At 41.2% G+C, this 16,141-nt stretch overlaps 1 protein-coding gene across 7 annotated transcripts; it reads right to left on the reverse strand.

Annotated features, from left to right (window-relative positions):
• Positions 1-1,188: 1,188 nt before the first annotated feature.
• Positions 1,189-15,390, reverse strand: CDV3 (CDV3 homolog). 7 transcript variants are annotated; one of them, XM_055569663.1, is made up of 5 exons: positions 14,734-15,381; positions 13,964-14,040; positions 5,403-5,548; positions 4,727-4,886; positions 1,189-3,104 (listed from the first exon to the last, which is right to left on the reverse strand). In XM_055569663.1, exons 1-5 carry the CDS (start codon positions 14,971-14,973, stop codon positions 3,098-3,100), a joined length of 630 nt encoding a protein of 209 aa, XP_055425638.1. In that variant the 5' UTR covers positions 14,974-15,381; the 3' UTR covers positions 1,189-3,097. The 7 variants fall into 7 exon arrangements, with proteins under 7 accessions (XP_055425638.1, XP_055425639.1, XP_055425637.1 ...); XM_055569664.1 differs by lacking the exon at positions 1,189-3,104 and adding an exon at positions 3,145-3,393 and having other exon boundaries at positions 14,734-15,383; XM_055569662.1 differs by lacking the exon at positions 1,189-3,104 and adding an exon at positions 3,145-3,571 and having other exon boundaries at positions 4,727-4,880; positions 14,734-15,379.
• Positions 15,391-16,141: the final 751 nt, after the last annotated feature.

A 16,141-nucleotide genomic window follows, 5' to 3' on the forward strand; every position in this document is an offset into this window, starting at 1 on the left:
TGGCAGGTGGAGTCTTTATCACTGAGCAACCTGAGAAGCCCATATACTCAACCATAAAAAAGAATGAAAATTTGCCATTAGCAATGTGGATGAACTTGGAGGGCATTACGCTTAGTGAAATAAGTCAGACAAGTAATGATTCCACTTATAGGTGGAATTAAAAAAAAAAAAATGTATCAGAACTTCGAGCATGTGGTTTCCAGAGGGAAAAAATGTATCAGAACTTTGAGCACCTGGTTGCCAGAGATGGGGATATGGGGATGGGTGCAATGGATGAGGAACATTAACAGGTACATACTTCAGTTACTAAACAAATGAGTTGTAGGCATGAAAAAAAATACATATACTTACATTCCAAAATGAATAGTTCAAATACTTGCATTTGACTTTTGGTATTTCAAAAATTACTTAAAATATACTTTCTCTATTGTTTAGAAATTTAGGCACTAAATGTGTTACGCTGTGCTTAGCCACTCAGTCATGTCCGACTCTGTGACCCCATGGACTGTGGCCCACCACACTCCTCTGTCCAAGTGGGATTCCCCAGGCAAGAATACTTAAGTGGGTTTCAATGGCCTTCTCCAGAGGATCTTTCCAACCCAGGGATCGAACCCAGTTCTCCAACCCATGTCTCCAACATTGCAGTCAGATTTATTGTCTGAGCCATCAGAGAAACCCAAGAATACTCGAGTGGGTAGCCTATCCCTTCTCCAGGGGAACTTCCCAACCCAGGAATTGAAGCAGGGTCTCCTGCATTACAGATGGATCCTTTACCATCTGAGCTACCAGGGAAGCCTGGTAGGGACTACAATTCAGACTAAATTCTGAAATTTCTCATTTGAGAAATTTGTAAGCTTCTCAGAGGATAAGGCCTCAAATCTTTAGTTTACATAGTAGATACAACAGATAGTGTAGATTCCCCTGCCATGGTCTAAGACAACAAAACTTAATAGAGCAATGAAGACAAGTGTGCATCTCAGTTTTTATCTTTGGAAAAGAATATTCGTCACAGCTTCACAATTTCATTTCAGGTCTGTTTTTTTAACATTAAAAACAAACATTTCTCAAATGGGAAGGTCACTCAGGATGAGATTATCATCCTCCCAGAGCAAAGCAGGAATATCATCAATCCTCCATTTGCAAAGATAGAGGATAAGTTACCAGTTGAGCAAAAACCAGACTCCAAAATCCATATATTTACTTTTTATTGAATTTGTTAATGACACATAGTTTTTGCACTGCCAAACCATGCCTGAGAATTCAAAGAAAGAAATGGTACAATGGACAGCCTCATCCACCCATCATACAGCATATTAAAACTTGATTCATGTGCACTTTGATAATTCCACATATTTTTTAAAAAGTTGTAACAAGGGTTGGGATTTTTAAGTCTCCTTGCAGGTCTTTAGATTTCTATGCCATTAAATAACTTTTCCCATATATTCATCTCAGTTCCTCAATAACATAACCCCCAAAAAAATTTTGCTGGAAAAAAATGCACTTTTCAGGGGATTTATGTGGCTCAAGGTCCAAGAGATTATTTGTTAAAAGATTTTTGTTTCCCATATGATGTCTTCAGATTAACCAAGAATCCTTTGTTTTTCAATCATCCAACCTCTCCTTGGCTGGCTCAGCTACTCACCCAAGCACATCAGAACATAGGCATCCTGCCTGCCACCTCAAGTAACTCCAACATTATTGCCCAGATACACTTTGCAGGTCCCATCAGGTGATTCTGTTCGCTTCCAGGAGTGGGATTCCTGCATTGACACTTTTATCAAGTCTCAACTCCTAGAGGAAAATGCTCCCATAACAGGATAGTTTTACTCACCCATTTGCTTCACTCTTGCCAGTAGCAAGCCTGCAACTCCTACATTTGGCAAAGGGATTTTATTATAGAGAAACCCAGACTCTGCATCAAGTGGTCATATGCCACTTTGAAATATTTCTACCAAAGATACAAAACTAGGAAATTACCAGACTATCTCATTAGATGGAAAGACTTTTCAGTAATCCTGGGTAGCATCCTGGTGTCCATTTTCAGGACTAAAAATTACTGGATAGTTTAAGCTGTAATTATTAAAAACAGAAGTGCTACATCACCTGTCTTTCACCCCTGACTCTCCAAATGATCAACTTAAAGACATATCAGAAGGTTGATACCAAAGCTAGGCTGGGACAATCACTGAATCTACAGAATACCTAACACCTTAAATGTCTGGGCACAAGTGCATCTGGAATTCTTGTCAAAGATCATGCAAGATCTGTGAAACTTAAGTGTGTTTCAGGTTGAGGTTCTGCTCTTACTGCTTTGAATTTGTAAGGACAGGACAGTGACTCCCTTGGCCTGAGCAGAAACTAAACAAAGTCTTTCCACCAGTTTACTATACAATTTAGACCTGATTAGAGGAGGCTTTAGCAGCACCTGAAGTAGAGCCCCCTGCATTTACTGCCCTTTACATTAAAGGCCATTTGGTTCCACTCTAGGGATTGGCAAATTCATGAGACATTTCACAATTCCAATGCATACTTCAGGTTACTGAGCTAAGCAATATGCTCTGTAAAAGAACTATTCCAAGTGATAGCAAAAAAAAAAAAAAAAAAAATAAGCCTTAATATGGAACACAGAAAAAGCATTACCCAAATAAAAAATTACTAAAAGAAATAAGATTCTTCCCTCCTACCCCTTTCCCCACTTGGTGACCAAAGTTTGGTTGAATTTAATTTGTGGTTACCTCAGAATACAACTCAAAGTTTTAAATTATAAATCAGAGCCCTACAGATTTTCCAAGCACATCAGTTCTTTTGAGAGCTGCATGTTCTAGGAAGTCTAATCCAGCCACAGTCCACCTCAGAGTATTCCTTATAGATGGGGCACAGGACAGGTTAATTAAGGTCACTTAAATCTTCATCTTTTACAGCAGATCAGAACCCAGATGGCTGACTTTCTGCAGGATTTCTGATAGGAATCCAGTAGAGCTGGTTTCAAGTTTCACATCGATACTTAATAGCTGTAACCTTCTTATCCAGAAGTTGTGATCCACATGAAGTCCACAATGAGTGCAGCAAATCTGAGGTAGTCAACCCTTACGAAGGCTCAGTATCTGAACATAAAAAGATTTTGATATGACCACTGGCTACAGGTTTTGATTTTTTTTTTTTTTTGTACTCGCAGAGTAATTATGAAAGAACACTGCTGAATCTAGTTTGAACATTAATATAACTATGAACCGCCCCCCTAAATCCAATACACATAAAGAGCAGTTGTAACACTTAAACTTCCATAGTGCAACATGGTCAGTCATGTATACCAAGTGGTCTGCATCGGCTGTAGATCCAGCAGAGATCAGATGATGGATGGCTGTCCGTGGCGGTTAGCTGTGGTTTAGTTACCTTAGAAGGGTTAGCAAACACCATTCCTTAATTGTACTGTGTGTGGCTGCTTTTCTGATTCTCAAGCACAGCATACTGGTTGTCTAGCTGAAGTTTAAGGGCCTGGTTTTTTGAAAACTCATCCCTACCTCTAGTTTTGTGTCTTACTACTTCAAAGCTCTTCTCCATTTCTTTATCCCTAAGGGAAAAGAAATGTAATCAGTAAATATTTCTTCTTCACTAGGCTGTTCTGAAAATATTCTTTCTTGAATTAAAATAAAAAAGCCACCCCTTGGAAAAATCTTGAGGAAGGGATAGGAGGGGGAAACTGGCATGTAAAATCCTTATCAAAACCATTTTTAAGGCTTCAATTGAACAGAAAATATAGAATACTGTACTGAAGCGCTATGGTCATATTTTCTGTGGTTGCAATTCTACCAAATACTATTAACTGAAATCCTATTCTGGGACCAACTTCAAGACAACTGCAAAGTTAAAAAGCTGTCTAATGACATGGTGAATCCTTCTAAGACTCACTTCTACTCTTAGGGAAAAAAAGACAATACATCTCTTTTTTTATATGTAAGTAAGGGCTTCTCATTCAAGTAAATTTCTACTCATTATTCAAAGACCTCTCTGCATTTCTACTTTATGGGAATGGATCAGATAAAGATGCGTGTGGTGAATCAGTGCCTCGTGTGTAGGACAGAGCAAGTCAGAGGTTTAAATTCAAGTCAGTTGTGCCCTCAAAGAGGCAAAAAGACTAGGATTTAATTAAAAAGCCACGCCCCACAAATTCCATACTATGTCATTTACACTTCTTATTTACATAAAGAAAAAAATACTGTCCCTATATAAGATGTGGATGTGCCATATGTGGTCATTTAACTCCAGGTAGCATTCATTTTAAGTACTTGCTGAAATAAGATTATTTTTAGTATTAGGTATATAAATGTCAGCATCTTTCATCTATTCACATTAACTGGGAATACAATAAAATATTGCTGATTTCTCTAGTCTATAATATAAGGAATGTTGAAGCAGCAATAATGTACCCAATACTTATTATGAATTCTAACTAGGTAAGACTTGTCATGGCTACAGAATGACATAACCCAGGGAAAAGAGGAACTTGCAGAAGATGTCTGTCTTTGGTGCTCTTTCCCCTCAGCCCTTCCAGGGTTCTTCCTCTCCTCCCCAATTCCTGGGCATATAAGACCTACCTTAATTCTTAATTACCTCTCAGCTGCAGCCTGGGCTTTACTGCAACCCTCAAGGTGGGTTTTCAAATACCAAACACCCCATTTTCTGGCCAAGGCAAAAGGTTTTAAAACAAAATATTGAGAATACTTACTTCCGGCTTTCTACATGCTTGGCAGTGGACTGCAGGGATGGGAACTGCGTATCACTATAGATTTCTGGTGGTCCTTGTGGTGCTTTCCTTGTTGTGGTCAACCTGGCTCCAGGAGGCCTATACACGCCACTAGTCATTGTCGGTTCTGGGGTTTCTGTAACTGACATTTCACAACAGTTTAGAGAAACCACTCAAGTGCCTAGCATTTTAACAAGCTACTCCTGAATTCTTGATCATTTAACAATTATGGGAAAAAAAAACAATATTTATTTGCATTAAAGGTCTCTGAACAACAGAAAGAAAGAAAATTATCTGAGATATTCCCCTTCTGAGAACTCATTCTTCAGACTGAGTAAAATGGGAAAAGGAAAAAAAAAAGATGGGTAGTCAGCTGTCAAAAACTGAAAAACAAACAAAAAAACCAAAAACCTTAAACATGTCTGGCAAGCTATAGGATCACTATAGGATTACTGTAAGACTTAAGCTGCCTACGGCCTTAACTTCCAAGTTCCTTTATTGAGGATATGAACGTGTTTAGATCAGACACAAATCTCTCTCTCCTAGCAACGGAAAGAAGACCCTACTCACTCACTGCAAATATGCACTTAGTTGAAAGCTCACTGCCTATTAAAATTATAGACAACACAGCTTTATGAAAATGAAATATTAAGATTACCAACTACTGGAGCAGGAGGTGCTTGTACCGGAGCAGTTTTATTCCAAGGGCCTGAAGACTTTTCTACACCACCACCACCACCTCCACCTTCTTCCCAATTATCACTTGGATCTTCTCTCTTTTCAACTTCATCTTCTTCCTTTTCACTATCGGAAAATAAATACGTGAATTCAATTACAGAAACAAGTTTTTTGTTTGGGTCCTGGGGGACAGGCCTCATGAGGGATACGGAAAAAAATTAAGCACCTGAGCAGTCCAATTTTCAGGTGGAAAATCTGTCAGTCCAAATCCTTAGTTCTATCAATACTGATCTGTGATTCTGGAGAAGGCACTTAACCCTCTTCCAGCCCAAATGCCAAGCTCTTTTTTTTTTTTTTTAAAGGGAAAGGAAGAAATAGGGGATTTTATTTTATGCATTGGGGCCTCAACTTAACTTCAAGTGAAAGAATTCATCACTGGAAAAAAGTCCATAAAACCACTGACAGTCTCCATTTCCCTTTTTGCAAACTTCATACACTCAAGAACATCTAGAAATATTTAACATACTGACACATCAACTTATAACAATCTATGTTGATTACTTATGAGTCCCTACTGAGGGAGGGAAGAAAGGTCAATCTAACTGGACATGTAGAGAAAAATAATCAAAAGTATAATTACTAGATTTTTTTCAGATTAATTCAGATCAAATGAATTGTTTTTAAAAGTTGTCTAATTTCATTTGCTAATCCTTTAGTACATGTAACAAAATACTCTCAAGATTAATTCACATTCCAACAGAGGAAAACAAGTTAGTGTTTAGCATCAGTCTCTACTATCCAGACACAGGGAATACACAGAAGTGGTTCCTAATAACAGAGATGTGTCACCCGTTTAAAGAAGAGAATAAAAGAACTCAGTCTTTGCTTACTAGTGATTATAAATGCAAAATACATTCTCAGTGGTGACATACCATTCTAAGATTCTATTTAATGCCTCTTTTCAATTTGTCTATTCTTGAAGTGTATCTCTCCAAGTGAATCTCTCCAAGGTCTCTTTGATGATGTCTCCTTGAGTTGGATTACTTATTACTGTGTCACGTAAACCTGAATGTGTTAAGTTAACAAGTACATATATCTTGTCTTTCTATCTCACTGGCTTGACAGCACAAAGATATCTGCCAAGTCAAACTTCCCTTGCCCCTGCAGATGATGCATGTGGCACAGACACCACCTTTTCCCTGGATTATTTCCCATGACACTAGTGGTGTTTTCTAGGTCTTCAGCTTATCAGTCTCCACCACCAATCTACTATCCTTTCCTCTATTAAAAAAACATACTGTCCTTGGCCTTCCACTCTTTGAGATATTTTCTCTTTTTGATAGCTGATCCATAATTTTGGTCGTAACAATACATGACTCCTACCCTGACTGTGACCTTGGGAACATTAGGGCTTCTCTTGGTTTTTGCAAAATGACATCTAAGGGTGTTAGCCTTCTATGTCTATTAAAATAAGTTCTGGCTATATGACAAATTTCTTGAATTGCTAATGGTCTCCTTTAATGACACTGACACAATGGTACCATGCAACACTGCCCACCAACCAGAGGTAACTGCAGAGTTTAGAGGCCTAGGGTGGCAACAGGAAGGGGAAAGCGGAATGAACTTACCTTCAATCTGCATTTACAACAGCAAGGTTTTACTTAAGACTACGGTTTGAGAGGAAAAAAGGGTATAGAGTATGGCTAAGCCAGCCTTCAATTTTCCTTGTTGATAATGTAGTAGAATTCCATGCAGTCATTTAAAATAATGTGTTAGGCTTATACTAACATGGAAATAATCATTTCATATAAACAAGGTACTAAAACAAAATCTATCTACCTAATATAAATAGACATCTAGAATGATTGTTTAGCTAAATGTTAAAAAGTGGATACTAGAATGCATGACTTTATTTTCTTCATGCAGTTAGGAGCAGATTCTAAGGCCAAACTGCCTGTTCAATACATGCAGACTCTGCGATTTACCAGCCAGAAAGAGTAAGTACAGCACCTAACTTCTGTATGCCTCAGTCTCCTCATGTGTAAAATGGGGATAACAATCCCATTATGAAGACTGACTGACATAAAGCACTCAGAACAGTGCTTGGCACACAGTAAGTGCTGTCAGCACTTGCTATTACATGCTTTTTTAATATTTGAGTTTTCATAAAAGCATCACATTTCTTTAACAGGAAAAATATATAGCATTTGGAAAAAGCAAAAACTCAACAAGAAAATGTTCTTTTAAATCGGATACCAAGCAGTATGACCTTCTTCCTAAAGCTTTTAAGCAGAATGAATAGTTAAGAGTATGAATGTCATAATTTATCCACGAGTCTAACAGTGGTACTCAAATGTCAAAACTGTTTCAAAAGAAGTTTTTTTAAAAAAGTTACCCACTTCTGAAGCCACACCTATGTAAATTACACTATAATGTAATTTGGGCTATGAATAAAAGCACAGGTGTTATTCACTTAGCTATAATGACTAAGTAGTTAGTAATGTCCTAGCGACCCAATCTATGCCAGATGGGGAGATAAGAGGCTCATAAAGATTTAAGTGACTTCATGACACTTTTACACTCTAATATCCCCCCAAACCATGACAGCTTTCATTTGGTCAATTACATTTTGAAATGGTTTTTCAGCAATGCACTGAATCACAATTGTTCACATATATATAACTTTAAAATAGCGATTTCCTTAAATTATTTTAATATTTGGTGATTAATAATTTAAACTCCAAAATTATCAGCTTGTAATAAACTGAAAGCCAAAAAAAAAATGTGAACACTGATTATCCCTTGAATATTTCTTTATGCTGCTTTACTTTTCAAATGTTCTAAAACCCAAAAACATTGTTTTCCTAATCTGCAAAAAAAGAAAAATTCCAATATAGTATGATAGAATGCTGAAAGTCTTCATCAATTTTTTCTCTCAGAGACAAGTGACAGAAATGAATTTTTTTAAAAAACCCATAAATCCTAAATACCTCCAGAGTATAAACTACACTAGAAAATAAGTGATCTATTTTAATTAGAGGGATTTTATACTGATAACAGGCACAAGACAACTTAGTATTTTGGCTTCATAAGATTCTGAAATATTAGCTAAACTAAACACTGGAAATTATCTAATTGAGATACTTCATTCAACAGAGGGAAATAAGGCCTAGAGATGCTAAGAGCCTTGCTGAAATGCTACAGTACCAACAGCAGGACAGAAATAATTTAAATATCATATTACTCTTTCATACATAGGTATTTCAGAAAATGTCAAACCTCCAAATGCCAAAGAACAAAAAACATGTTACAAAGAATTATTTCCACAGAAGACAACTAGGCTAGAATTTAACGTTTAACCCAATATACAGTATCTCATCAGCTAAAGTTGATGCTTTGAAAACTACAATGCCACTATAAATTCATTATCACAACTCAAAAGTATACTGTCTTAAATATGCTTTAGTCTATATGGTGCTATTGGTGGGGTACAAGGAATGATAATGCTAGAAAAAGGAGTATTTACTTAGTAACTCTATACTATGCCAGGCAGTGTTATACCCACTTTACAAAGCTAAACCTCAAAATAACAAAGACGAGAAGACCCATTGTACATATGCTGCTGCTGCTAAGTTGCTTCAGTTGTGTCTGACTCTGTGCGACCCCACAGACAGTAGCCCACCAGGTTCCCCCGTCCCTGGGCTTCTCCAGGCAAGAACACTGGAGTGGGTTGCCATTTCCTTCTCCAATGCATGAAAGTGCAAGTGAAGTCCCTCAGTTGTGTCTGACCCTCAGCGACCCCATGGACTTCAGCCTTCCAGGCTCCTCCGTCCATGGGATTTTCCAAGCAAGAGTACTGGAGTGGGGTGATTGTACATATGAGGAAACTCATATTCAGATACTTAAAGGACCTTCCCCAGGGCTACAAGGTAGCAAAGTCTAGTCAGTGGGACTCCAGAGCCCATATTCTTTCAGGCTGCCTCTCACTTCATTTTATTCTCTTTATAGCTCTAAAATATGATACAAAAATTTTCTGTATTTTCAGATTTGAGAAGCTCACTTTTTTGAAATAAGACTGATCAGGATCACCCATGCTACAGCAGTATATTTATAAAAAACATAATATTCTTACCTCCATGTCTCAAGGGACATTACAGAATTTAAGCATCCTATCTCCCCTCTCCCAACACTAAAGCAACTAACACAAAATCCAGACTTGACTGCACTTTTGCCAGTAATAAGGGGCAACTCCACTAGTTTTATGCAACCACTGCCATGACAGTAAACTGGGGAGAAAGAAACCGCCTGACAAGTAATGCCTGGCAGCATGTCATTGTACCCATCCAAGGACTCTTTCTCGGCCCCTTCATGGCAGACCTAAGCGTCTCTCTCCTGGGCTCCATCCACAGCCTCTACAAATCACTGAAACGACCCACAGGGGTTCAGCTGAGCATGAGTAGTTGTTTTTTTTTTTTTTTACAACTCCAAGACCTAACAATCAATGTTCAGACGTCAAATATTTTCTACAATGAATCCAGATTGGATGCTGAAGTAATTTCCTCTCTTCAAAGGACAACTTAACTAGTTCTACCTAATCAGTTTAAGTCTAGCTGTCCAAAGATTTCTAGACAACCACTGGGCTCACGTTAGTGAAACACGACAAATGCTCACCATTTAGTAGCAAGTAGTAAATGAAATCTTTCTCCCTCAAATCCATTTTAAAGATGGGAAAGGCCTACAGGTCCTACTATCAACCAATAATCTAAGCTTAAGCACCAGGCTCTTTCTTTTATCATCTCAATGGCTTCTCTCTCAGAACCTGTCTGTAAACAATGATGCAATCCTGAATAAGATTTATTAACTTAGACACAAAACTTGACACGTGACCTTCTACTACTCCTGGTACTTAAATCTTGAGCTAGTTGGTAAATGTGAGCTAGAATGTTAACACAGTATGTTTGCCGCTGTTGAAAACTTCCCCTCTTTCAACTGCGCTTAACTTCAACACAGGTTGAGCATGCTAACTTACTACAACGACTAGTGCCGAGAACTTTTAAGACTGTATGCAGCTAACTAGAGAAAGCAAATGTGGCAAAAAATGATTGGTAGATCTCAGCCAAAAGTATAAGGGTACTTATTCTACTATTCTTGCAACTTTTCTGTGGTTTGTAATTTTTCAACACAAAACGTTAGGAGGAAAAACATTAAGACTATAGAGAATTTCAAGATATTTTAAGTCAATTTCTAAAGTTTCATTTTCTCTTGTCCCATATTGAAAGGCTGCCTCTCTCATGGATAGAAAAGATGACAAATTAAAGGCATAACCACCCCACTCCAATATCCGAGAAGAGAGATATTTAATTTCTCTCTCCTTCCAAGGGCTTCAGCCCAAAAGGTAAGATCAAGACATAGACAACAATCATGCAAGAACTCCAGCAACTCTGAGGATTTTTGTTTGTATGATTATACTACTGCCAACCTGAAATGGCATGTTGTCCTATTAAGTCCATGGTGAACTGACTCACCAGCATGCATGTGTGCTCAGTCACATTCAACTCTTTGCGACCCCATGGATTGTAGCCTGTCAGGCTCCTCTGGCCATAGGATTCTTCAGGCAAGAATACTGGAATGGGTCCTTCTCCAGGGGATCTTCCCGATAGAGACTGACCCAACATCTCCTGTGTTGGCAGGCGGATTCTTAACCACTGAGCAATCTGGAAAACCCACTGACTCACCAGCCTTCATCATAAGGGCTTTAGTCATAATATGTCTCCACGACTCCTTCAAATATTGGAATTATAAAGCAGATGCTTCATGGCTAAACAGCGAAATTCCCAAGAGTAAATCACTCTACTTTACCCACTAAATAGAGAAGTTGATTAACATGAACCAAGCAGATATATTATGAACATCTTCTTCAAAATCCTCACAACAAATCTGAGCAGTCATCTCAATTCTGCAGATGAGAACATTCACAAGTAAAGTAACTCGCCCTAGGTCACACATAAGCAGCAGGGCTACAATGCAGACCTAGGTCTGTCTTTCCCTAAGTCCATGTTTTTGCTATATTATCAACTACATCCTATCTGTGCGAGTAACCTACTTTCCATTCTATTGAACCAATGTGTCTTTCCCTGGGGATTTCCACTCCTACTGGAATGGGTTGCCATTTCCTTCTCCAGGTGATCTTCCCCACCCACTGAATCTGCATCTCCTGCATGGGCAGGAGGATTCTTTACTACTGAGCCATCTGAGAAGCACCAAATCCAGTCTAAAGTTAAAACTTTCAGTCATTATTATGAAACCTCTAACAGCTTCTCACTCTCAAGCCTTTCCTGGAAACTTACATTCCCTTCTATTGATTTATGAAGGCAACAGAGACAGACCCCAGACTCCATCATGACTAAGGAGCTACAAAACAGCTTCCTTCAGGAAGAAGGTATGTTTTTTAATGTTAGCAGGTAAGAGAAAGACCTCTGCATGGCCACTAAGTGGTCATGACTAGATGCTAAAAATGTAAAATGCAGTATAAAAGCTGCTCTATTTTGGGTCAAGCAAACCTCAATGCTCACACTAACTGAGATTTAATTACGCCTCTGGCAAAAGTGAAGAATAAAAGTGATTTAAGTAATGTTCCACCACCTCAGGAGTAGCTAAAAATGAAGAAAAATAACCCTGAATGGATATGGGATATACAGTCAATGACAAAAATAGATGGTAGTTTAAATATCCTGTATAACAAAATCAACTTCTAGCATTCAATGAACTTGAAACCTCTTCCCTCAGAAAGCACTGCTCTTGCTCAGTAATCGAGTCTTTGAGAACATACAGTACATGGGCTGGCAATCAGGAAAGGCAGAGCAAGAGCCTACTCTACCACAGAACACAGGAACCCAACACACAGGCAGTTCCACTACCACAAATAACTGTTAACAACTCCACATCCCTCCTCCCGATTTTTAAAAGCCAAGCCCCAGGAGAAAGAAAATGTATTATTTTCTAAACTACACCTCTTCAAAAACATCTAACACATGAAGGAAGCCAAGAAGTGGTTGGGAATAAACCTCCAGTCTTATCACCTCTACTTCACACCACCAGGAAGGTATTTCAAATGTAGAGAAACTATTCCCTAAGTTTCCCACTATCAATCAGGTTTCACTTTGCAACAACGTGAAAGCACCTAGGACATGAATGCCTAGCTGTGTTAAGTATTCAACAAATGTCATAAACATTAGCCCTGCTTTTTTAACAAGTTATTTAACATTATAAACATTACCATCTAGTGAGTCCTTCATTGGAAGGGCTGATGCTGAAACTCCAATACCGTGGCCACCTGATGTGAAGAACTGACTCACTGAAAAAGACCCTGATACTGGGAAAGATTAAAGGCAGGAGGAGAAGGGGACAACAGAGGATGTGATGTCTGGATGGCATCACTGACCTAATGGACATGAGTTTGAGCAAGCTCCAGGAGTTGGTGATGGACAGGGAAGCCTGCAGTCCATGGGGCCGCAAAGTCAGACACGACTGAGCGACTGAATTTAACTGAGTGAGGTCAAAGAACAGTATTCTGTTAAGGAAAAGTTATTTCCTCCACTGTGCCAGGTGGTCACGAGTAAATATAAATCACAAACTTCAATCTGGAAGGCAGTGCATCAGGATCACTTCTTTTTTTGGCTACACCTCATGGTATGCAGGACTAGTTCCCCAACCAGTAGAAGAACTTAGGCCCCTAGTAGTGAGAGCACTGAGGTAATTCCCTAGGATCACTTATTTCTTGAAACTGGGAATAAACGGTTTCTAATCTAAGCCAATGGATTTTCTACTTCATGAAACTTTCAAAAACATGACATTTATTTACATGAATCTAAAGTTCATGTGACTACCATAGACTGATAAACATGTTAATTTGATAAAACATGTTAATTTCAAATCTTCTAAATCAACCAATGTTAATTTTCAGGAATTACTGTTTTCTTAAAAAACTTTACGCTTAGACTATGATTCCATTTCTATAAATTCCTAGGGGAAATTAATCTATAGTGTTAGGACAGTGGTTATTTTGGGGGCAAAAACAATGACTACAAGAGATTAGGAGGGGTGCTTTCTTCTCTACCAGTAATGTTTCCTTTCTTGACTTCCGTGCTGATTACACAAGTTGAATAGGTAAAATCTGTATTTCCCTGTAACTATGCTTCAATTACAACCACCCATGTTATCTTTTGGGACAAAAGCTAAGTTCAACCCACCAATATTAAAAGCAAAAATTTTGAAAGCACAAAATCCATTTTAGCTGTCTCAAAAAGGACTAACCAAGATTTGAAGTAGGCAAGCTCTCACAGGATTTTAGAACTGGCAGCTAATTTGACTGGCATATAAAAGGGCTGCCATCACAGAGGAGGAACAGACATAATCCATTAGTCGTAATAAGCATACCTAAAGCACAAGAGTACTGTGATGCTGTTTTGGGACAAAAAACCTCCCAAACATACAGTATTTATCCTGTGGGTGACATAAACGTTATCTGTAACCAAACCATACCTTATTTGCATTGCTTGAACTCTTAGGCCGCTGTAATCAACCTCTTTTTGCTCAAATTCTTTCCACTCATCTTCCTCCTGTAAAACAAGTACCCGGTAGTCAATTAAAGCTATTTTTAAAACACAACTAAAACAACTATCATACTATTAAAAAGGGATCAAGTGGCTGGAACCTAAAGTGTGGACTTGTTTTCTGGCCAAAGCCCTTGCTCAATCCCAAGGCCACTAGGCTTGAGGACAAACGTGACTAAACTTTGTTACTTCCACCCAGTTCCTTCACGAGACTTGTTCCTTTAAAAGCAACCAGGAAACGTCGGATTAAGTCAATAGTAAGCCCACAACTAAACGTCTACCTCAATCTTGTATGAGACTTTTCTTTTACAGGTTTCCAGACCAAGTAGAGCCAATTAGATCTGCCACAAATGTGACTGTTAGAAAATTCAGCTCACACTACTGGGCTGAAATCAGAACGCTAAATTACTCAGAGTAGACGTCACCCGATAGATGCACTTCCGACCCGGGCCGAGTCCCCGGGAGGGTGCCGCCGCCTGCCTGCGTGCTGGCCCGAGCCAGGCGACGAGGGTCGGGAGCTGGGCCGCTGTGGTCCGGCGGGGAACGCGAGGCGGCCCGCCGTGGGAAGCCCGCGTCACGTGGCAGCCTCCGCGCCCGTCAGCCCGCCGGCCGGCCCCGGCCGCTTCCCCAGGCAGGCAGGCGGGGGCGGGCACATGGGCGCAAGCGCGCGGCCCGGGCCCTAACTCCCCGGCCCCTCACCTTTGTCACAACCTTGGTGGCGGCCCCAGGGCCAGTGGCCCCCACGCCCGCGGTCCCGCTATCGCCCGGCCGGATCCCCGCGCCCGCCCCACCGCCCGCCGCGCCCGTGGCTCCGCTGCTCCCGCCAGCGCCTCCCGCCGCGCTCGCTGCGCTCGCCGCCCGGTTGCTCCGCTCCTTCTTCTTCTTTTTATCTCTCTTGGCGAAGAAGTTGTCTAGGCTCCGCTCCTCCGTCTCAGCCATGGCCGCGGCCTCCTTGGCCCGGATGGGTGGGGCCGGCGGCGGGCCAGGCCCGCCGGGGCTCCGAGCTCGGGGTCGAGGCCGGCTCGGCGCTCAAGCTCCCGGGCGCGGCGACGCCTCAGTCCCGCGGGGTCGCTGAGGCGTGTGCAGCGGGGCGACCGGCCCCCCCCCGCCTGCTGGCGGACGGTGGTACGGTCCTCCTAGGGGCTCGCGTGCCGCCGCCGCCGCCCGAGCCCGCCCGGGCTGCAGCTCCTGCCGCGATCGCAGTGCAGGATCCCGCCCGCTCCACAGCTGGAGGGAAAAAGGAACGCGCGGGCCAGAGGCTCCGGCGAGAGTGGTGGGTTAGCGGCGGCGCGTGCAGAAGGAAGACGCGAGCACGCAGGCCGGGAGAGGAGGGGATAGGGAGTGGGGAGGGGAGGGAAGGGGAGGAGGGAGGGCGGGCCACCAGAAAAGAGAGGCAGCGCCCGCGCCTGCGTACTTAGCTCCTCCCGCCACTGTGGGAGCGTGGAGGGGAGGGCGGTGAGAGGAGACGGAGGCGCGGCTGGCAAGGGAGCCAATCAGGTGCCAGGACGAAGTGCTTAGGCGACAATCCCTGCCTCAGACGGGGCGGGGCTGTGGCTTGGGGGCGGGGAAAGGGTGTATGCTAAATAAGTGACGTACATGATGGCTCTTGCCTCCTGATTGGTCGAGGGTTTAGCCTTGAGGGCGGGCATTTAGAGGGCTTGTTGGTGACTTGGCTAAAGAGGTCCGGTCGAAGGGGTGGGTAGGTCCGTTCTAGGCGCATGCGTAGGGTACACGTGTGTCTGCTAGTCCGCCGCAAACTGTGGCCTTGTAGTGGTTTGAACTTTAGTGAGACTGAGAGGCCCTGTGCTAAGCTAGCTATATAAAGAACGTATCGTCTGCTCCGCTGGCCTCTGTATTTTCACCCTCTCTGGTCTGGCAACTGTTCATTTTATTCGTAGGTGATGATTATTATGAAAATGAGGTGCTTTCGGCTTGAAGTTTAGTTCTTATTTACTAAAAGGTCTATGTAAATCAGTAGGTAGTCAAAAGGAGATTGATTTTATCTGAATTCTACTTTCTGTGAGATAGCTAGAAATAGTGTCAAGCTAAATCTGACCCTCAAGCGCCTGATCTGTAAAGTGGAGATGTTAGCTCTTGCAAGATACGT

The sequence above is a fragment of the Bubalus kerabau genome, chromosome 2 (assembly GCF_029407905.1).
Source record: "Bubalus kerabau isolate K-KA32 ecotype Philippines breed swamp buffalo chromosome 2, PCC_UOA_SB_1v2, whole genome shotgun sequence".
Taxonomy (NCBI): Eukaryota; Metazoa; Chordata; class Mammalia; order Artiodactyla; family Bovidae; genus Bubalus; species Bubalus kerabau.

Coding starts and splice junctions, on each gene's coding strand:
- CDV3 (XM_055569661.1), bottom strand. CDS start 14,973: ATGGCTGAGACGGAGGAGCGGAGCCTAGACAACTTCTTCGCCAAGAGA. Junction 4,887..5,402: donor ACCTCCTGCTCCAGTAGTTG/GTAATCTTAATA, acceptor GTGAAATGTCAG/TTACAGAAACCCCAGAACCG. Junction 3,572..4,726: donor AAGCATGTAGAAAGCCGGAA/GTAAGTATTCTC, acceptor CTTTTCCCTTAG/GGATAAAGAAATGGAGAAGA.